The 22583-nt window shown below is 39.8% G+C and overlaps 1 protein-coding gene across 9 annotated transcripts in view; it reads left to right on the top strand.

The window, feature by feature from the left end:
• Nucleotides 1-4655: 4655 nt before the first annotated feature.
• The window catches only part of NFIB (nuclear factor I B), a 183012-nt gene continuing 165084 nt past the window's right edge, over nt 4656-22583 (top strand). For 8 of the 9 annotated variants that reach the window (XM_032206062.1, XM_032206057.1, XM_032206056.1 and 5 more), the window contains exons 1-2: nt 4656-4950; nt 11013-11544. In XM_032206062.1, coding sequence (XP_032061953.1) covers nt 4921-4950; nt 11013-11544 — 562 coding nt within the window. In that variant the 5' untranslated portion in view covers nt 4656-4920. Of the gene's footprint in view, nt 4951-10504; nt 10587-11012; nt 11545-22583 lie in introns of those variants that run through there. The other variant, XM_032206058.1, reaches the window with a different exon arrangement.

Genomic DNA, 22583 nt, shown 5'->3' with positions numbered 1-22583 from the left:
CCTGCTGCTGGAAAGCGCTGCCATTGAACTTGAGACGGGACAGACAAGATCTCCAACTTTTTTTTTTTTTTTTTTTTTTTTTTTTAAGTACAGTAGCTGGCAGGGAAAAGGCGCCAAAACACACAAGATTAAAGTTCTCTGAAGCGGTCTTGTGCTGCTACCCTTAAGACTTTAACTTTGAATTGCAAGGAGAAAACAAAATAAGCAAACAAACAACAACAACAACAAAAGGTTTTTTATTCTGATTTAAACAGACATTTAAGTCCAGCTTCTGTGTCGTAGTAGTCCCATCCCCCTGTCTCCCCCCACCCCCTTAAAAAACTGGCAAGTGATAAAAACTGGCAGAAAAGATGGAGGTGAAATCTTGTTCTTGCTGCTGCTCTTTACCTCCAGAGCATTTAAGATCAGAAAATGTTATTTTTTAAAAAAGAATTTACTGTATCAGGGTAAGAGGGTTTCCATGCCTTTGTAAGGCTGAGAACATGACCCGCAGCGAGGACAAAAACTGCACAGTTGTGTAACCCAAAACGTTGTGGTTTACACAGCTTTACACTTGAGGTTTGATGTTTTCATTTGCTGGTCTGGGAGCTGTGGAAAGCTTGAGTATTATAGTCCCCATCAAACCGTATGTGGACAGAGGTCACGCGCACACACCCTTCATATATGTGTGTGTTTCTTGTAGAGCCAGTAGTGGTTTTCTGTGCTTCTGATTGCATATATACATGCTTTGTATCTGATCGTGCATATATGCAGTTTGTATATAGAATATGTTTCTTCTGATTACGCAGAAAAAAAAGATTGCTAATAAATATTATGATATATAAATTTATAGGTGCGATACTACGGTAACTCAAAAGTTGTAGTGATTGCTGTTCGCATTCCAAAGGAATCATAAATACCTTACAAATTCAGCCGCATATGAAATAAATCAAGACCTCGTAAAACAATGTATTATCTGTTTGCTTATTTAGCTAGTTGTGTTTCTTCCCTAAATGTTTGCTACCCAACTTTTTGTCTGTGTATATATATGCTAATGAATATGTATACATCTGTATGCACGGACGACAGAGCTCCTGTACATTGGGAAACTGACCAAGGCTGTGACTGTATCAAACACAAGTGAAACTTTACTTTGTAGTTGAGTGTGATGGTACAAGAAGTCTCACAAGACATGAAGTCTAGTCATATAGGTAGACTCACCATTAAGTAACACTAATGTGTTACTTAACTTACTTAATGTGATTTGGGTTATTTTTTACACATAGGTGACACAAACTGTATTTTACTCATGCTGCACAGTATTTATATGTACACCTAAGTATTTGTATACGTAATGGGTTTGTGTGTGAGAGCTGCATTTTCTAACCATGGGTTAAAAAGAAGTTAATTGTATTGCTGTTAAACTGGATGCAAAAAGCACTGTAAAGCTTGTCTTTTAGATCATGGGGACCTTTTAAGAAAAAATCTTGGAGTTGTTTCTCTGATGTTGAATCTTTTGTATTAAATGCTGTATATCTCGTTCAAATGCCCCTGATTTTTGCATTGGAATTTTCATGAAAATATAATTTCTTAGAAGTTCAGCATATGCATGTTTAGACAGTCAACCCAATTGCCCACTTGTATCTTGAGAGAATCTGAGGTTACACATTTCAGCATTAACAATACCTCTCTCTTTGATTTCTGATGCATAATAATAGTGTTGTGCTCCAAAACTCAAAACAGTTGAGCAGTTGTCTGGACAAAGGGCATCAGCTGAAATTTTGCTTTAGGAAGTATATCAGTGGCATAACTGGCCTTTCCACTTTTTAACATCATTATCTCTGAAGTTCAAGGGCAATGTCATCTCCCAGCATCTGATAACATTTGCGTACACTGTCTGCAACTGAAAGAGGAGAAGACACTTTCAGTGCAAGTCCAGGGTACTAAAATCTCCACTGCTAGCCAAAAAAAAATGCTCCAAAAGAGATAGGGTGGGTGTTGGGGATCAAGACCATCTGTCCCAGGGTTGATGTGGGTAAGGACTTGGAGGCAAATGGTCAGCTTTTGCACAAAGTCTTCATGCAAGCCTAGGTCCAGACTCTACGGCTGCTGTCATTGCCATGTTAACACTGTGGCTCTCCAGGCTAACCTGCTTGCTCGTGTGTACGGGCCTCTCTCAGGGAAAACCCTCCCTCCCATGCAGGTTTCCACTGGGATTCACTGGGAGGAACCAGAGGGCTCAACGAAAGACAACCCACACTGTGCCCACCTTGCCTCCTAGGGGATGTGCAGGAGAGGACGGTTCTGGAGCCCCATTGGGCAGGCGGCTCCATTCCCCTCAGGGTGCCTTCAGGTGTGGGGCCTGCTCCATCCTGTCCCAGCAGCACCACAACAGGCCGCAGTGCTTGGCTCCGCACCCCATCCTGGTCTGCTTTGGGTCGGGATGCAAAATGGCTCCCACCGGTGGAGACACAAACCCAGCCCCTCCCTGACTTCCCCTTGCAGAAAACACAGCTTGGTGTCTTCCCTACCTTGCTCCTTGCTCCACGTGCTTTGTTGCCCTTGCCTTTCCTCACTTCCAGGACTCTGCCAGGCATTTCTTGCTGTCAGTGCACGGGTTTGTATCTCAAAGCTGGCCCTTGGCCTGGACCTGGGAGGATGTGGTGCCTCCCGCGAGTCCTGCCTGGGAAAGAGCAGGCTTCTGAAGCCTCTGCAGCTCTCAGGGCAGGTGACATGGGGCTGGGGACTCACCTTGGTCCTCGTGGAGGAGTGAGAAGGAGAAAGGAGTTGGGGAGGGCTTATTGTGGCATTAGATCAGGTCTGCAATAATGGCTTGTTGTGTAAGAGTTCAAGCACTCAGAGAGGTGTGTTCAAGGACATCAGTGCATTTGTGCCAAGGGGAATGTCTTTTATGGTAAATTAACTCCAGTTAAATTGAATATTTATTCAAAGGGAAACTCCGGTATTTAAAGCTGGCGTTATCAGCTTTTTGCAGTGTCTGGGTGAAGGAAGAGATGATAGGATTTGGGGGGGTATTCTCCACCAGATAGGAGAATAAATGTGCTCGCTGTCGTTAACCCCGAATTTGCCTCATCCTTTCCCGCCCGAGTGCTTGCTCTGAACTTGTCACTTATTAATGTGGTCTGCGAAAAGGAACAACGGTGGGTGTCGGTTGAACCCTGCAAATCCGAGGGGACTCTGCAAGTGCAGCCAGAGACCGAGGTGCGGAGCGGACCCCGCAAGGGTTAACGCGTTGGGCTCTAGCTGTTTCCTTTGACATTACCTGTCTTGCACGGGCTCTCTCCTTCCCCCGCCCTTCCCCCTTCTCCTTTTGGTTTGTAAATTTATGTGAATTGCAGCTGGTAGACTTGGCAAGCTCCCCTCATTAAGAGCCCTCTTTGAAAATGGGCTGTGTTTGAGCATTTCCCTAATGAGGACAGGACGGGGTTAAAAAGTGACCATTTCATGGTTGACTTGAACCTGCCTACTTTCCTTGATGTGTCGTCGTGAGATGCCTGGCGTGAATAAACTCACTTCGGGAAGGAGGAAGCCCGTGGTCCCTCCAGGACACCGCCGGGGGCTGCGAGACGCCACCGGCAGAGGCTGCACCGGTGCCGGGGGGAGGCAGACGCCGCGCCCCCAGCCCCGCCGTGCATTCAGGGCCACACCGGGCAAATTCCCTTCTCCGAGCCTCCTGCCTGGCCAGAAAACGCGTCCCGGGGCTGCAGCTCCCCCGGTGCCGCGGGGGCCGAGGTCGTATCCCGAAAGGGGGAAGGAAAAGAAACCCCCTGCAGACGACAGCCCGATCCCCTCCCTGTGCCCCCCTCCCTCAGCCGCCGCCGCAACTTTTTTTTCCCACCGGAGGAGAGGGAAAATGAGGGATGTTTGCAAAACGTGCTCGTTCCTTCTGCGGCGTTAGGTGGTGATTAATAAAGAGGGAGGGCAGGGGAGGGGGATATGGTGGACAAGGAATGTGTTTGCAGGAGGAGGAGTGTAAGGGATGGTTGTGTAATTAAATAATTAAAAAAAAAAAAATACTTAAGTCTCATTTGGGGAGAGAGCTGGAACGGGGTCCAGAGGGTGTAACCGGTGAATTTTTCAACTTCCAAGTTTTGAACAGTGAGAGGAAAAGCCAAGGGGAAGACTGCGCGCGAGCAAATAGGGAGGGAGAGCGAGGGAGAGATTTATCGTTTGAATTTTCAAGAGATCATTTTTATTATAGTGGGCGTTTGGAAAGCAGTCTCTTAACATTACCCACAGAGAACGGGAGGGAGGGCGGAGGGAGCGGATAGGCAGAGGGAGCAGGAGGCAGCGGCAGCCGCGAGAGGAGCCCGGAGATTGCGCGCTGCGGAGCTTTCCCACCCTTGGGGGACGCACACGCTCGCTCCGGCTCGCTCCCGCACACATGGTCGCTGCCGTGCAAAGTTTCGCCTGCTCCGGGATTTCGCTGCGCCGCTCCGGGCTGTAACCTTGAACTTTCGAGAGCGTGGTGACAGTGCCATAATAACCCACCACCAACTTCTTTAAAAAAAAAAAAAAAAAATTAAAAAAAAAAAAGCCAAACAAAAAATCCTCCCGCCCACCCCCCCCCTACCCCCCCCCCGCCGCTCGAGTCCTTCCCCCCTCATCTGCAAAACAACCAGCAGCAGCAGCAGCAGCAGCAGCAAAACCAAGACTCCTGCGCCGCCGACAACAAGAGGGTTAAAAGTGTAGATTGGATTTCACCCCGGGAAATCTAGCACACGGAGTGAACTTGAATCTTTGGCTATTTAAGGAGGACCGGGGTTTGTTGTGAAGTTGTGATCCAGGGCAGAGCCCCGTCCTGATTGATTTCATCTTCCTTGAGTCTCAGATGACTGTAAAATGAATAGATGAAATTATTCCTTTTTTGAGGCTTTTTCTTAGGGGCTCTCCGGGCAAGCGTGGTCTCAAAGCGAAGTCATGATGTATTCTCCAATCTGTCTCACTCAGGTATAGACGCATTTTGTTTAATTTCATTTATTTATTCGTTTATTTACTTATTTTCACGTGCTTTTTTTATATTTGTGTGTGAGTTGTTAATGAGTCATTGCTAGTAGTGGTAATGGGTTAACGCGCAGTTGTAACTGCTTGTCAGATCCAAACTCCTCTCTCAGGAGGGGAATACTGGAGGATCAACTGTACCAGGCCATTGTTTTGGGGAGATCCATTCAAAGTGTCACTCGGAGACAAATGCTGTTAATTGCTAGTGCATAAGGAGTCAAAGGTTAACAGAATGGAAATGAGCGCAATTACGCAAAAAAAATCAGGTTCGAGAAGTATTGATTTGATTGGAATCAAACACTCCGCGGTCTTTTCAGCCCGCCGGCGTACGCGGAACCTAACGAAAGCCTTTAAAAGGAAAAGTGCTGTTTTTGACCGAAAAAAAAAAAAAAAGGCAGCGAGCGCGCTCTTGGCGCGAAGCGATCCCGTCTTAGGCTTAATTAGCAGTGCGCAGCCTGCCAGCGGCGGGGGCGAGGGGGACGCGGCTGCCTCCCGGGCGCGCAGCATCCGCGGCGGAGCGCGGAGCTCACCGTGGGGCTCACCGTGGGGCTCACCGTGGGGCTCACCGTGGGGCTGGCCGCCGGCACGCAGCGAAGGCAGCGGGACGGGGAGCCGCGGGTCCCGGCCGGGGTCCCCCCGAGCGAGTTTGGGATCTGGGGGCAGAGAGGTGCCCGGCCTCAGCCGCCGCGGGGAGGTCGCCGCCGGGGCTGCGCTGGGGAGGGGGCACCGGCCGGGGGGATGGAAACGCCGTGGGCAGAAGGCAGGGGATAGTTCTGAGAAGCTTTTGTGAAAGTCTGTCTTAGGAGGATGTGATGTAAACTGATTAAGCGATAGCGGCTTGCTTCCACATTGGCGCAACAAATAGCTAAAGAAGGCGAAAACGTGAGAAAGTGGCGTCTCGCGCTGTACGGTAATTAAGCGGGCAGCGACGCGCTTATAGCTGCATGGCGAATAAATAAATGCGATTTAAGTTATTCGACAATTAGAAAGCATTGTAATTCAAAAGGACTGAAGTATTCATAAATTGTGAATGAAGATGGAAACAACGATAAGGCTTATTCAGTGATTGGAAGCAGTCCTGTAGCTTTTTGGCTGACACATTTTTTATTGTTTATATTTTGTTTGGCATCTAAGTGTGATTGACTTAGATATGGATATTTTCAGAAAGTAAACCTGAGCGTCAGCGGAGCAAAGCTGGAAAAGAGTGCCGTAGAAATATTTCTTCCTCAAAAGAAAAATTACTGCATGTGGCAAGCATTTTGTGTAGCAGATACACGTACGCTCGCAGGTACACACAGAGAAATAATTGCTTACCTTCAATTAGCAAAAATCAATTCTGTGCGTCCTACCCGTCGTGTGAAATGACAGGCAGTGAGACCTCTGTCCTAGGATATATACCTTACAGTACAACTTAGCACTTCTAACACCGAAAACACGCACGTTTTCACTACCACCTCTAGCACGGCGGGCAGTTCATTTTGTTGTTTTCTGCTTTAATGACTTTTTTTTTTTTTTTTCCCATATCTTTGCCTTTTGGACTCAGATGCAATAGATTTCCCCACTTTTCGCAAATCTATATTAAAATACCATACCTAGGTACATACAAAAACATAACTTTATACTGCTGCAGTCACAGATACTGGAGAGCGATTCCTGGCTTTCGTGTGTTAATAACTTCTACCTTACATTTTGTAATCCTGCTGTATCATCTGCTGTGTAGGAGCAGTTCACACTTAGAGGCACATGTAGGGAACACAATTGCAGCAATTTGATTTTAATTTGGATTTTTTTTTTTCTCTATCTGTTTGGAATGATAAGAGCTGTTTTGAAATGGTCTTTCCTCTTCCCAAATTAAAAATTCAGATTATGTTGGAAATGAGAATGTATGCTTTCCTCTATTAATTTATTTAAAGCATAAAACTGATTAATCTTATTTTGGTTTGCAACTGAGTTAAAACAGTACTGCCAAATTTGTTCTCTCTATTGTTTTCTGCCTCTCTAAGGCTTTACACAGATGCATGTTGACTGTGACAGGGTATGCTCAGTAGAAAATATTTTGGTTAAAGTTCAAAACACAGAACACCTGTTTGGATCAAGCTAGTGCACAAGCACCAGTTCAGTTTGTGCCGATAGAGTGCTGAAGCACCTTTCAGAAACAAGTCTAAAATCCCAAAGTGCAGTTTTAAGACAGCCCTTGGCAATTCAAATGTTACCCATGACTGTTTCAATAAAAGTTTGGTGGATGTAAAATAACTTCAAGGAAGACTGAAGACTTGGCAAAAGCACTTTAATTAGGGGGTGGGGGCATGAGGGTCTTTTTCTCTGTCCCCCACATGTCTCTTTCCCCCTGTTTGGGAATGAGTATAAACTACATTTATCTCTCTTGCTGAGGCATGATAGGATGCAGTTACCGCATGCCTTTAAGTGCTTAGACTCTTGTGATATTTTTACCACGTTTATTTTTATGTTATGGTGGTCCAGGAAACTCAGAATATGTAGCCTTTTTCTTACCCCCTTATAATATGTTATGCACAAGGAAAATCCACATGGGGAATTGAATGCATGAAGTTTTTGCTGTAAAATTTCTAGACTTCTGCCTTGTATACTTGTTGTATGAACCTAGGTTCAAACTTTGATGAATTGATACCAAGTTTATGAGTGAAAAATATGAGAGCGGCACTGCATTTCCCCTTTACCTATTCCAAAAAGAAAAGCCGGCCTATCTATCATCATTACAATACAATTAGACTACTGGTATTTTTTCCTTTATTTACAAACTACATAGTTATTCTATAATAACTTCCATTTTAATTTAAATTGTCAATACAGAATGGTTCACCTGAGCCATTTGATATGACGTTTGAAAATCTTTCCTCCATAAATCACTCTACTGCAAGAGCAACTATGGCACATGGGTAAGTGCCACATAAAAATCATTTTTCAATATTGCCGTATGAATATTAAGGGGAAAAATCAAATTCTGTAGATGGCTTTTTAGGAGGTTTAGTGGTGAATGTGTGTGATTAATTGCAAATCTCCATTTAGGATCCTTTTTATGGGCACTTCTTCTTGTCAAGTAATGTTTCATTTGAAAGGACTCCAGATGCACAATGAATCTCTCACAGATATCTGATAATATTGCTCTAGAACAGGATGTTCTTTGCTGTCTTTCTCCTTCACACTCTTTCACATATATTTATAGCTTTAGGACTTAATGATATCATGAAAGAAAAGCCTGAATACAGTCTTAAAAAGGTTTCTTTTTTTTTTTTTTTTTTTTTTTTGTTTTACTCTCTGAAAAGGAAAACATTCAACCACTATTCAACCAGTGGAGACTGAAATTTAAAAACAGGCATTTATCTCTATAAAATTTTCATAGATATAAATGCTATTGGTTATTATTGGTAACACAATGTGCAGCACCTGAAGGCGAAGCCATTCTGGAAGAGTTTGCCGTGTCCATCTTAAAAAGAAAACTAGATCTGCAGTTTTCTAGTAGTGTAGAATTTCCATGTTAATTTTATTGCCATTTAAAGTTATAAATGTTGGAATCTGTTTTAGACATAGGGTAAATTATTGTATTTGGGAAAAAAAAAATATCTATCAAAGCTCTTCAGCCCCCTGTCTTTTTTCTTACCCCACATTTAATCACAGATATTAGAATTTTCAAGATGTGAAGGAATTCTGTTTTGCTCATTCTAAAATTAATTGTAAGGATTTTACACTGAAAAACCTTCCTCCTTATGCTTAGTTAAAATTTTATTAACATTTTATGTAAATGCTCTGATTAAGATGACTTTCATAGGTGAAAAAATAAACTTTTGATAGTAGTTAGAATTGAGGGGGAAAAAAGCATGGCATTGGAAAGCGTATGAAGATAGGGAAGTCTTATCATGGGCTGTGGTTACTCAGAGCAGTATTGCCTTCCCACACAAAGAACAGATTGTGGTTTAACTCTTTCCATGGCCTAGTTTCATGTGCCAGTATAGTATCAGAATTGTTCAAATCTCTGCTGGAAACTACTAGTCAGTTTAATTATTACCTTTGTGACTTTGTCAAATGTTGTACTGTAGTGGAATAGTTTATGTGCTGAATTATCTTCTAATATTCTCTCCCCCCCCCCCCCCCCTTTTTTTTTTTTATTTATTATTATTGTTTTTTCTCTGTGAAGGTAACATGGACATAGGGAAATGGCTTGCAACTTGTTTTCTGTTTAATTTGAGGGTGGTGGCGGAAGCAAGGTAACCAGTTCCAGTAGGTTTTTACCATTCAGGAAATTTTAAAGTTTGTTTGAAATTTGAAGATTTAAATACTAAATTCTTGTCCTGAAGCTTCTACAATGGCAGTCTGAACTCTCTATAATTGAGACCATTAGTTATATTTTCATCATTTTTTCCCTAATGGAGTTAATCAACCTACTGATTAAACATAATTCATTCCCTGTCTAGCAATGTAGCTAAAATATTAGTTTGTTAATTGTATAAATATAATTGTATTTAAAAGGTTCAGTTTTAGTTTGATTGAACCGTGCCAGTCAGCATGATGAACAATCTGCATGGTATTTTAAACTACATATGCCTACACACAGAGAGATATCTTCCTAAGGTCTCCCTTGCAAACCAAAATACAGTAATGTTTGATAAGCAGATCACACTGTTTTAAAGAGCAGATTTGTTCACAGAAGAGGCTTTAGTTTTTGGGAAAGGCCTATTTAGATATTAACATGGATGTGTAGGATGGTACTTTAAGCAGACAAAACAAATTAATTTAATTGCTATAGGATGTGCTTGTAGACGACAACTACGCATTACCTCCTTAATGTAATACATATTGCTGCTAGGCAGAAGATAAGAACTTTCAGGTGTAGCCAGATGATAGAAAGGGATATTTTGGAACTGTAAATAAATTGCATGGGTATCACAAAAGCAGCATTTGACCAGCGGTGCACTCGTAATGTCACTCTGCCACAGCATGCAGGAACACAAAGAATGCAAAGTTTGTGCCAAGTTGCCATTTTTCATTGTACACCTCAGATTGATTTTTAAGGGGTTTAGAATAATTGCCACACTCATGTGATCAGTTAACAAATTAACTGACTCTGTGGGGCTTCAAAACCCATAGTGGAGCTGCCAGAAGAAAATTAATGTAATTTTTGTTCTCAACTTCATAAACTTTCATTTTACAGAGTTTGGGGGTGGTGGGAGGGAAGCCTGAAGAGCTAAAAGTACAGAAGCTTCTGTTCAGGATTTGTGTACGACACGCTGTGTCTTTTCCCCACTTTCCCTTACTATATACTGGTTTCTCTAGTTACCACCGCTGGAATGGTGCTGTTTCAGTGCTGGAATGTTGGACGTTTGATAAGAAAATGGATCAAGTTTAATGGCGCATGCTCTTTGTGCCACCAGCAGTCTCTTGCTGAGAGCATGCTCCAAAAGCGGGAACTGTGTGGCATTACACTGAGCATGTATATGCTTTGTGTTTCTGTGCCACAGAGAAGAGAAATGAACTGTGTGGCATTCGCCTCAGCATTCTGAACGTTTCTGCTCAGATTTTTTAAAACCGTATAGTGTCCTCTTTGCACAATGGTACTTTTCTTGATGCTAGCCATTCACTCAGAGATTTAAATGTTAGAAATAAAACATCTCAATAGCATCTCTTTTAAATGATGTAGTCTTTATAGCATTGTGGGATGAAGTGAGGGGAGGCATACAGAATAAAATCTTCACAGGGTTCTTTTAAAGAGTGAAATATAAGGAAAATGTGATTCTTCGTGTACTTTTGTCTGTTGCCTGATAGCAATAATAAACGCGTAAAAGATGTTATGCAGAATTTTGCATAGATTTTAACTAACTATTTAGTGTTTATTCTCTTCATCTTGGAATTCACTTTAAGATTTTCAGAAATCTTTCTTGATAATGCTTTGATTATGAGAGGTTACTGACTTTGAGTTTTCTTCCTCTCTTTTTCTTTTTTTTTTTTTTTTTTTTTTTTCCCTCCACTTCTCTTCACAGGATGAATTTCACCCATTCATTGAGGCACTTCTTCCACATGTCCGTGCAATTGCCTACACTTGGTTCAACCTCCAGGCTCGAAAACGCAAGTACTTCAAAAAACATGAAAAACGAATGTCAAAGGATGAGGAAAGAGCAGTCAAGGATGAGCTACTTAGCGAAAAGCCCGAAATTAAACAGAAGTGGGCATCCAGGCTCCTCGCCAAGCTGCGCAAAGATATTCGCCAAGAGTTCCGGGAGGATTTTGTGCTCACGGTGACTGGGAAGAAGCACCCATGCTGTGTATTGTCCAATCCTGACCAGAAGGGTAAGATTAGGAGAATCGACTGCCTGAGACAGGCTGACAAAGTCTGGCGTCTGGATCTAGTCATGGTGATCCTGTTCAAAGGCATCCCCTTGGAAAGTACGGATGGAGAGCGGCTCATGAAATCCCCACATTGCACAAATCCAGCACTTTGCGTCCAGCCACACCACATAACAGTATCAGTCAAGGAGCTTGATTTGTTTTTGGCATACTACGTGCAGGAGCAAGGTAGGAAGCAGATTGTTGTGTTTCTATGTTAGTGTGTCAAACTCTGATTCTGAGTAGCCCTGTTTCCCCTATGGGCTCACTTCCAGTGAAACATTATTCTGTGGTCTCTATACATAATGTGGGTACATATCCTTATGTAAATCAGCATGTATACATATATACACAAATACACATATACTCCTACAGACCTGTGCAAGTGACATGTATGTTTGACATATGTCTCTTGTTCTCTTTCAGGAGAAAGTAGGACATACCAGAGTAGTACTTTAGTTCATCTGAAGCTGCCTTATTTATTTATTTATTTATTTAACTTATTTATTTTCTTGAAAAAGGGGCACAATATTGTGTATTTTTTCCAGTAGCGACTTCAGAAAACATTCTTCTCTTTAAAGTTTTTGTGTGTCCTCCCCACCCAACCCACCAGTATTGTTAGTAACAGATGCAGGTATGTGCAATTGCACAATCACAATAAATAATATAAATATTTATTCTTGCATTTTCATTTACAAATAATCAAAAATCCATCTTTATGTTGATGATTCTATTGTAACCCTAAACGCAATTATAGACTTTCTCATGACTATTAAATAAATATGAAAAAAAATTTAGCACAGGAATGCAGCTTAGTAAATATTTAGTAGTCAGAATTACAGCATACACTACTTTACGTTTTATTCATATTTATATCATTAGCTCATGTTTCCTATCTGAGTCTTGAAAAACAAAGATATTTATAGAGAATTTTCCATAAAAAGTATATTTTCATAATCACACCAGTATAATTAATTTTATTTGGCAGATAATTAAAATATGAAAAATCACAGAAAAGCTCCTTTAGCTTAATTTTATGGAACTTAAATACAAACAGTGCTTCTGGTAATCATATCTCAGGGAAAAAATGCTATTCATTTTACATATTCACATAACAATATTCATATGCAGGTCCCCCAGAATCATAAATGGCTGTAAGTAGATAAAGGTTTTCCTCTGATCCTAAGCCTGCTGAGAAACATTTTCTCTGTGTGCATCGTTTGCGTTCTTTCTGCTGATTATATCATCCTCTAGCCATCTTTGTATTGCTGGCTGATAAGCAGCAATAAAACATTTATTTTTTAGCCGCAGATCTAAACCAGGGAAAGTTTGAACGGCTGCAGATGGTGGGCCATTTTACAACTTGGCCTGGTAGTAGGCAGAAATGGCCTGCAGAAGGGCAGATGGCAGGCTGTTATCTGATGCCCGATACATAACTCTGGATCTAACCAAAAAATAAACTGAATGGATTTTATTAGTAACAAAAAAGTGAAATTGCACATCTTCTTTCAATGTGTATTCATTGTTTTAAAGAACAGATACACAAGACAACCTTTTTATTTTCAATGAATTTTTCTGTTAGAAATTCAGACATTCAAATGGTGTACTGTGTTCCTGTGAATGTATAAATTGTTTTCAATTTTGTTATTTGTTCCTCATGAAAAAATTCCTTTTTTTTCCCTTTTGTTTGTATTTTATATATTTTCTCTCCACAGTAGTAGAAAATGTACTTAGAAATTTTGCAGCGACTTTAAGTAGTTGCACAGTCTGGTAAATCTGATCCTCAAAAGCATAAAAAATAAGTTTTCTATGATAGTATTAAACAAAATATCTTAATTACAAAATATTTTTAACTTCAAATTTCCTTGAAGGAAAAAAAAAAAAAAAAAAAGAACATTAGTTTGAATGCAAATATTGCAAGATATAGCTTACTGATTAATTCTAATGGATATACCTGTCTGTAAAAGTCAAAACTATAAAGGGAGGCAAAATAGCTTATGTAGATCTTGAACCGAAGAAGCTGTGGTCAGGGTACTCACACTCTTGATTTTAAGTTGTTGGAAGCCAGTAACTTGAAATGGGGCAAGAAAATGAAAGGCATAGCTGATATACTGTTTTAAATGGATTGAGAATATGAGATTATTCAAAATATTTGTCTAAACAGAAATGAGTAAGATAAGCATGCTGTAATATTATAACTTCCAAAGTTACAAGAAGCTACTTCAGGAATATACGGGAAGATGAAGCTGGCTAATTTCTTTGTACCAAGCCACCCTCAGTAGACCCTTTTGTTTGTTGTGAACCGCGTGTATTTTTTATCTCTCTTGCTGCTTTACAGTTAATCTTCTGTTAACATCTGTTGGCTCTCTTCTTGAAGAAGTCATATTAAGTTATCTTTGTATTTTTATCCCGTTTTGTCAAACTTTGATTCTCTGTCCTCAGTGAAAGCAGGTTAATTGTGGCACTTTGCAGTGCACTTGATTAAGAGCACCAGGCTTTCCAAAAGATAAGCATGAAGTCAACCAAAATGCTGCCTTTTACACATGCTGTTTTGCTTTTTATTTCTATTTTGGAATTCAAAACCCGCTTAATAGTATCATATAAAAAACAAGTAGAGAAATAGAAACAATTTAATTGCTGAATGAAATATGAAGAATGAATTAGCACACAAAATGAATAAAGGGGCCAAAAAGTATGTTTTTTTTTGTTGCTTTAAAAAAGAAGATTAGGGGAAAAAGGAGGAGGAAGGATAGTTTGAGTGCCAGTGATGGTTGCCAGTGGCACCAGGATTGGCATCAGACCTTCTTTGTTTAGCCTAGGATGCCTGTGATTTGTTGGTTGGCATCCGCATTGCAGTGCAGAGTGCATGTTACAATATATTGACAATTTCCAGATCTAGAAGTGTCAATAATCCTTTCAGTTCCTAATAAAAAGAGCTTCTACTTCCACATCTGCCTTGAAGGATGAAATAAAGACTGACCTATGAAGTTCTATCATTGACCAACTTCACCTGGTTCTGCTTTTCGCTCACCTCCCTCAGAATTCAGCATCTTTTTCTCCCTATTCCCTTTCTACCATCCTCTTGCGCTTTAGGAACTTTTTTTTTTTTTTAATTTAATTTTAATTTAATTTTATTTTTTTAAAAAGAGGCTTGGCATAGGTTGCAATGCCTTTGACTGAAATGGAGGAAGAAAATGGGAGGCACACAGTGATCAATGTTTAGCCTCAAAATAATTTTAAATCATAATACATTTCTACAGGACTCTGCTTGTTTTGTGTATCTAGTCCACCCTCCCCTCTCACTGTTTGTTTGTTTTTTTTTAAAGCCCAAACCTTGTGAATGCCACAAATGTAGTTTCTAATGACAAAAATGCCCCCTCCCCCCCCCTTTTTTTTAGCTAGCATCAGAGACATTTTTTTGTTCGTTTGTTTGTCTATCATTTAATATGAAATGCATCTGAGTCCATAAAATCATTTGATGGTATTTGACTCAATCAGTGCAGCGCTTAGGCTGTGTTCCCGTTGCTACAAGAACCGCCATTTTGTTTGTCAAGTGCCAGGAGAGGAGAAAAAAAAAAGGCAGACAATGTGCTTGATGCCAATAATGGTTGCCAGTGGCACCGAGGTTGGCATCAGACCCTCTTTGTCTAGTTGCTGAATGCCTTTGATTCGTTGGTTGGCATCCGCATTGCAGTGGGCACATTGGAAAGTTTTTGACAATCAGTGAATGAAAGCTGCAGTACTTGTTTGCTGCAACAGAACCCAGATAATATAAATCCCTTCTTCTGATAGATGTTTTGCTTAGTCTTACAATGCCTGATTAATAAATAAATAAATAAATAAATAAATACATTACTCTTTTGCTAAAACATAAAATATCTCATTGCAGTGTGTCTCATCTGCAGAATTCCTAATCCTCACGTTGTCTCTGCTGTTTTTCTTCCTTGCAGCATAAATAAAATTCAAAGATGATATTAGGTATTTTAGAAGATAGTGAATGAAGCATAATAGACCTTGAGAAATATTCTGGGAACTTAAAGAACTGAAGCAATGGTAAATGTAAATGGTAAATATTTGTAAGTCTTTTAAATGTGTGTGCCTCTCAGAGTATATTTCTCAGATCAGTCATGTTGCTGTTTACACTCTCCTTTGTCCTTTTGCAGGACTGATATAACTGGGGGAGCCTGCATCCCCAGCTGTTAATAAAATCTGAAGTTGAGGGAAGGATCTTTTAAACTATCCAAGAAGGAGAACAGAAAATAGTTGCAGATGTTCTTCGTCTGGTACTGCTCAGGCACTCCTGATTTTTTAAAGTTCTTAAAACATCAAGATGTAGTTACAGTTCCAGCTGCAGATTTTCTGCTACCAGGAACTCTGCAAAAAGGCTAAATCATTTCTGTTGGAAGTTTCCTAGATAGTTAGTATTAATATTGCTTTCCGGTTAACTGCTATTATCTCGTTAATTAATAAGAAGGATTAGCAGCCCTACCCAAAGGGCTGCACAGAAGGAAGCCTGGCCTACGTGAGCCCCTGTGTCACCAGACTGTGTCCTGTCTCTCCGGGGGTTGCGGGAAAAAAGGGAAAAAGGAAGGATAGGCGGGAAAATAAAGAGGGGGAGAGGCAGGAAGCGGGCTGGTTCCCTGCAGACGAGGTAGGGGAGAACTTCTCCTGCGAGGATTCATCTGTTGGGCCGCTGGGAAGCATGCAGATCCCAGGAGAGAGGGGGCCGGCTGCGTGCTGGCATGGCACGCACACCACATGGCTGCAGCCGGCTGCTGCGTCAAGAAGCCAATGCAGGCTGCGCCAGGTTTGTCACGCACGCTGTCCTGATCCTTTGGCCAGCACCTTTAAAGATCATCTAAGCCCGAGTGCAGGCATTCCCGGGCTGCACCTGCATGGATCCAAAACTGCTTCTAGTCCAGCTAAATGCAGAGGAATCAGCAATCCCTTAGCGAGCAGGGATACCCGCCTTCTCACTTTGGCAGTGCTAGTGAGGCGTGCGCGCAGACTTGAGCTCAAATTTTTGAATACGTCTGTGTAGTCATTCTTATATCACACTTCAGTTTACATATAGTAAGCATAGAAAACTGAGGATAGAGTAACATGGTGATAATACTTTGCTTTTTTACAACAGTAAATAATATATTTTTTCTGTTAGTTTTCTTTAAGTATAAGAAATTCCACTTAAGATTGGACCCAAAATAATGTTATAACCATCTCATTGTATAATTCCTATAAAGTTGAAACATCTATATGTCACAACACCCTGAAGAATTGTGGACAAGAATTTTCATTTCTTGTGTGCATTGATGCTTCCACACACAATTAATAGATATATAAATTAATAATAAAAAAAGGGGCCTGGAAGAATCAATCATTCTGTTGAATTGCTGATTGTTCCTACTTCCATTAACTTGAATGATTTCCCTCCTTCTAAATACTTTATATGGGAACATACAATTGAACCTTTAACCTGTTTTGCAGAAGGATATGTCAAGGCACAAGTAAGTTTTGCTGGAGTTTACACAGCAAATTGTTAGTTGCACTGGGAACAACAGGAAATAGAGATTATTACTGCCTGTACCTTATAGGTGTCTAAATGCTCTTGAAGCCTATTACTTACATGCTCAAATGGCATGCTGATCCCTTGCATTAAATCTCAATTTGGAGTCAGAGAGCCAGTACAGAAGTAGAGGTAGGAGTTTGTTTTATTTGTTCTCAAATGAGAAGAGCTTTTGTAGTTTAAGAAGCTGATAGGGAAAAATAAACACTTTAAAAATGTTGGATTATTTTGAGCAATTCCCGTTTATTCAGGCATACAGAAAATGTAATTTTAAAACACTGCTTGTGTCAATTTAAAAAGACACCTTTTGACTTCTTTTCTAGTTTTATACTGTAAAACGTAGGATGACAACTTGGTCAAGTATCTCAAATGTGCTCAAAATTACAGACGGAAAAGGTATTTGTCATTAAAAGATGGGGGCTATTTTCATGTGTATGTAGGCATGGGGATATTTTTCAATTGACTATTATGAATATTTTGTGTATGGAGACACAGGAAAATAAAACACTTGAAAAGGGCACACATCAGTCAAACAGTAAAAATGAAGAATTCAAAATGTATTTATTTTTTGTTTTTAATTTTAATTTTCCTCAGACCAGTGTTGTGGGTGATATGACAAATTCATGAGAAAGAAATGGGGAATTTTAGTATTTAATTTACTATTGCAATCAGGAATGAAATATATATGTTTTAGGAAAGAGTCTTTTGCTTTTTACTTATTCTGTTTTTTTCTTGATAAACCAGGGAGGTCATTTTCACAGGGTTAAATGATATTAATTATGTTTAAGACAAAGGAAGTTATGGTTAAATAAATTCCATGCAATTAGTTGAAAATTTAGAGGTTAGCATTAATTTATGAATCACATTTAGATTGACAGCAAGAAGCAATGAAGTAAAGAACAGAAAAGAAAACAGAAAATTATTGCTTCATGGTAATTTCAGACAGAAGAACAATACTGGGAACAACAAAAAATATATATTTCTAAACTGTAAATAAGGTCACTAATTCATAAGGGAAATACTTCAAGTAACAGCAGAGGTTTATGTTTTAAATTTCTTATTTTTCATGCATATTGGATTTGTTGTAACTGAAAACTTTATAAAGTAATTAAACACTAATACCACTGGATGTTGAATTTTAAAGTCTGTTGCACCAGAATTGCTGTCAAAGCGACATCTTTTTCTAGCCTTCCTATCTACCCTGCTTTTTCTTTTCCTCCTCCTCCTGCTGTTAGTAGAGGAGTAGTGTAGAAAGCCTGAGGACTGTTCACCCTGCCAAAGCTCTGGTCCTTGGAGCAGCATACAGTGCCAGGCTCAATAATCCAAGAAATTTCTTTAACACTTATATTCCAGCCTTAACTGCACAGTGATGTGTTGCTTTGCTTTAATCACTCAGGTGGGATGATTTCAGAATAAAAAAGGCTAACCTAACTAAACAGGGTTGTTATTTTGATTTTGGGATGGAAAAGAGACCCCTTATGTGGAGACACTTTTCATATGTTAAGTAAATGTGACAAAGTAAATGCCTCTGCAATTAACCAGTTTGTCTGACAAACATAAAATGAGATGTCATTCTTTATAGGGAGTATTCATGTTTGACCCCTGTCTCTCATTTTCTATTCTTTAATTCATTTTATTATTATTACTATTTAACACTAGTGGAATTTCTAGAAGCGCTTGCTAAAAAACTGGCTCAGGGCTGGATTTGAAGAGGTTTGTAAGTTTCAGGAACTAGTAAAGGAGAAGTAAATAATAGATTACTAGATTTGTCCAAGAGAAAAGAGAATTGATTTAGATGTGTACATTGTACTATTTGGAAGCAATGAGTTGTGTGTGCGGTTGGGAACATTCTTCTTGCAAAGCTGCTAATCTTCCCCCCCCACACTTTTTAATTTATAGAAGTGTTAGTTTCCTACTCTTTTATCCTCCCAAGCTCACCTTCCTGAGAGCTTCTTTCCCTTTCTGAGTGTATTGTGCTTTTCCTTCACCCTCCCCCCCCCCCAAATATATTTCTTTAGCTGTTTTCTTAGGAATCTCAGTATTGACAAGTGACGTTTGTTCTAGATTGTTTTTCATAGTCAGTGGGAGATGAACACTTCAGAGATGGCTTTTGTGAGGGATTCTTTCTGAGGAAGGGCTGAAAGTCTGGAGTGTGTTTATCAAACATAACATTTTGGACATTTCTAGCCAAACTGACTACTAGAGCTTTTGCCTGCATGCCACATGTCACATCCTTCTTGTCCCCTGTGCCCCTTCTCATGTCACAAAAAAGTGACTTAAAACTGTACAGACACTGCAATCTCCTTCCTCCCTTCCTTCCTTCCTTCCTTCCTTCCTTCCTTCCTTCCTTCCTTCCTTCCTTCCTTCCTTCCTTCCTTCCTTCCTTCCTTCCTTCCTTCCTTCCTTCCTTCCTTTAGGAATAACCCTAAACTGAGTATTCCAGCGTTCCTTCAGTGTTATAAATGTGCCTTCACTAAAAGCATCTCTGTGGATTTAATGCGTCTTTTTATTACTTCCTCCCTGCAAAATATATACAGAAGTGCAACAGAATGATTCTTCCATACTTCTTTAGAGATCAAACTGGAAAGTCAAACACAAAAGTGAATACCTAGTGAACTCTATTTGAGAAACTCATTGTGTCTGTTGAGAAATTACAAAAAAATATATTCTTTCTTATATTGGTTAATGCAAATGATGTGCACAAGTAAGTATATTCTATACCGTTTGCAGTTATTAGACTTCGGAGAATTGTAAATATTTAGTTCTTTAAAATATTGATTATATATTTGCCGTTTCAATCTTCAAGTTAACATTAACTTGAATTGCTACACATAACTTCAAAAAGAATACATTTATGCAAATGAAATATAAGTGTGACAGATATCTTTAATCTAGCATTATATTTTACTCCTTAGTCAGTCATCTTGATATATTCTTCAGAAAATATTTTTGGATAAGATTACATATAATTTATACATTTTTTATTTAAAATAGAAAAAAGTGTACATATAAGAATCCAGTAATTACAGATTCCTTATCATTAGAAATCAAAAATGAAATATTTTATTTATTTATTTATTTATTTATTTAGTGAATACATCAGCCTAAAGTGACAAATCATTTTTGGTCTTTTTGATAAAACAAGTAACAAGGAAATGCTGGATTTCCCTAGATGATTTTTTTGGAAGGGTCTTGTGTCTTGTAGATATCAAGTGTATTTAGTGCAGCATTAGTTTTCCATTTCATGATTAATGACAATGATGCCAGATATATTGAAAGGATGTCTATAACCCTGTACTCTGATTTAAAAGTGTGAAAACATTTCCTAGTCAAATCAACTTGTATTTTCTTATTCTGACATCTGCAGTTTCTGGACAAATTACCTTAAATTTGTTATGCAGTGTTAAAAGACATGTTTTATGAGGCCAGCCTCAGCTCCTGGCCTTAGTGTCAAGGACCCTGCTACACGATGCAACATGTCTTGTTAGGTTTAATTGACCAAAGCCGATTTGTTAAAACAATTCATTTGTGCTGTAACTTATGCCCAGGCCAAGTTGCTACCTGAATCTCTTGACCTTGAGTTGTCTGGGTCATGAAATGGCTGTAAAGAGCTTGACCTCCCCATTGTTCAGCAGTATTGCCGTTTCCTCTGATTCTCTGTGGTAATTGTTGACAAGAAGGTCTCAGTCCCCACTTTCCATACCAGCAGCATCTATCCAGAGTTGCCCTGTCCTCTGTTGTAAGTGGCTGGACTCTCAACATCACCACCTTTTGTCTGCTGGGCAAAGAGGTGGCCCTCCTCTGCGGAAGAGGTGATGATTGCTAGAGGCTAGAGTGAAATTTTGTCCTCCCTCAGGTTGTGAAGCACTTCTGTTTTTTGAGGGTGCACAGGTTCACTGTGTTTCTCAAGAGCAAATGCTTGTAAGTCTTCATCAGTCTTGTTTTACTTTGAGCATCATTCAAGTGGTATATATTGCAAAAAAGTCTTAGTTTGGAAAATATTTTGCAATCAGGTCATAATGCACATGTACACTAGTTCTGTTTTTGGAAAAAAAAAAAAAAAAGAAAAAGAAGGTGATCTAAAGAATTTACTGTTTTGGAATGGAGGGACATCCTGTAAGTAGTTATGATTTCTTTAGTATCAGAACCTTGTTTTCTTAAAGACTAGTGTTGTATTCAAGTGCAATGATGGTCTCCAAAGCAAAGAACTTGAAAAGAATGTTACACATAGTGTTTGATGCAGGGTCTAAACTTCTAAGAGGAGACAAAGAATTAAAAAACAAACAAACAAACAAACAAACAAACAAAAAACAAACAAAACAAAAAAAACCCCTGCTCGTAGTTAGGCTTGACTCTTGGTGAGAGGGGAATTCATGAGCACTGTATCCTGACAGGCTGCCTACCGTGAATGTCCCTGATTCTAATGTCAGCTCCTTGATTTAGGCTTTGTGCTCTCTGTAATTGCCTACAATTTCATTGTTAGGACAGTTTATTTTTTTTCTGAGTTGGGTATTACATCTAATCATCTGCTGTATTGTGCTGCATTTTTAGGAAGCATTGCCTTTTGAAATCAGTGACTGGATCTGTTTGAAAAATTGATGGCATGATACAGCCTTGATTTAGGAAAGCTCATATGACAGTACTGGTACCATTATGAAACAGAGGTAAATTTGTAAGCCAGTACTCATCAGATAATTGGCATGTTCTTAATTTAAGGCCTTAGCCTGAAAACTTTTATCACTTGAGTAAATTTATTCAAGCAAATCTGCTTCATTTAAAACATACTTTATTTCTGGTAGAATGCACTGACTTCACAGCATGTGATCAGGTTTATTTCTGCAGTCTGGCTGATTTCTCTGTCAACTCATTCATGTTTTTTGGGGAAAAAAAAATAAAATCAGATATTTGCACATACAGTGTTCCCATCAAGTTGTAAATGACCATACCTTTTATTTAATTCAGTTGAGGTCTGTTTTTTGATTGCTGCTATATTATTCCTCTGAAGGAGGAGGGTGGGACTGCTTATGCATGGAGATTGAATGGTGTCCCTGTAATGACAAGTTGAAGTATAAATCAGTGCTTAGATGCAAGGACTTCAAAATCCATGGCTTAATATCCAGTTGTGGGTGACCACAGGCAGATTTCCTCAGGTCCCAGGGGAGATCACCGCTTGCTGTAGTGTTGTCTCAGTGGGGGGATTGCGAAATGCCTAGATATGTACCAGCTGAAAAATTATAAACCTTCCTGTATTTCACAGCAAGCAGAATCTGCCTGCTTGTGACCAACCCCCAAGTGGGCTCTGCATGGTAAAGAAATGTCTTACCCCATTTTCTCATGCCCAGACGGAATAAACTTGCCCAAGAAGGGAGGGCCAGCGCAAAGCATTCCTCCACTGCAAGGCCTGCGGTGGTACTGTGCTGTGGGAGAGGGTGGCAGAGGGAAACCACCCAGAATTATCTGACACAGAAGACCAGGTTTGTGGTGGGAGCACTCTTCAGATTCACCCATGTTTCAGCCTCCCTTGAGGATGGAGCCATGGTTTTGGTGTGCTAAAGAGCTGTCTGAATTTTGCTGCCTTGTGACAGTGGAAAGAAAAAATGCTTTAGAAAGAAAGATAAAAGAAACAGTAATCACAGGCAATTATGTATATGTTCATATAAATGAC

This window comes from Aythya fuligula, chromosome Z, assembly GCF_009819795.1.
Source record: "Aythya fuligula isolate bAytFul2 chromosome Z, bAytFul2.pri, whole genome shotgun sequence".
Classification (NCBI taxonomy): Eukaryota; Metazoa; Chordata; class Aves; order Anseriformes; family Anatidae; genus Aythya; species Aythya fuligula.
Note: the sequence above shows the minus strand (reverse complement) of the source record. Positions and strands in the feature narration are given on the sequence as shown.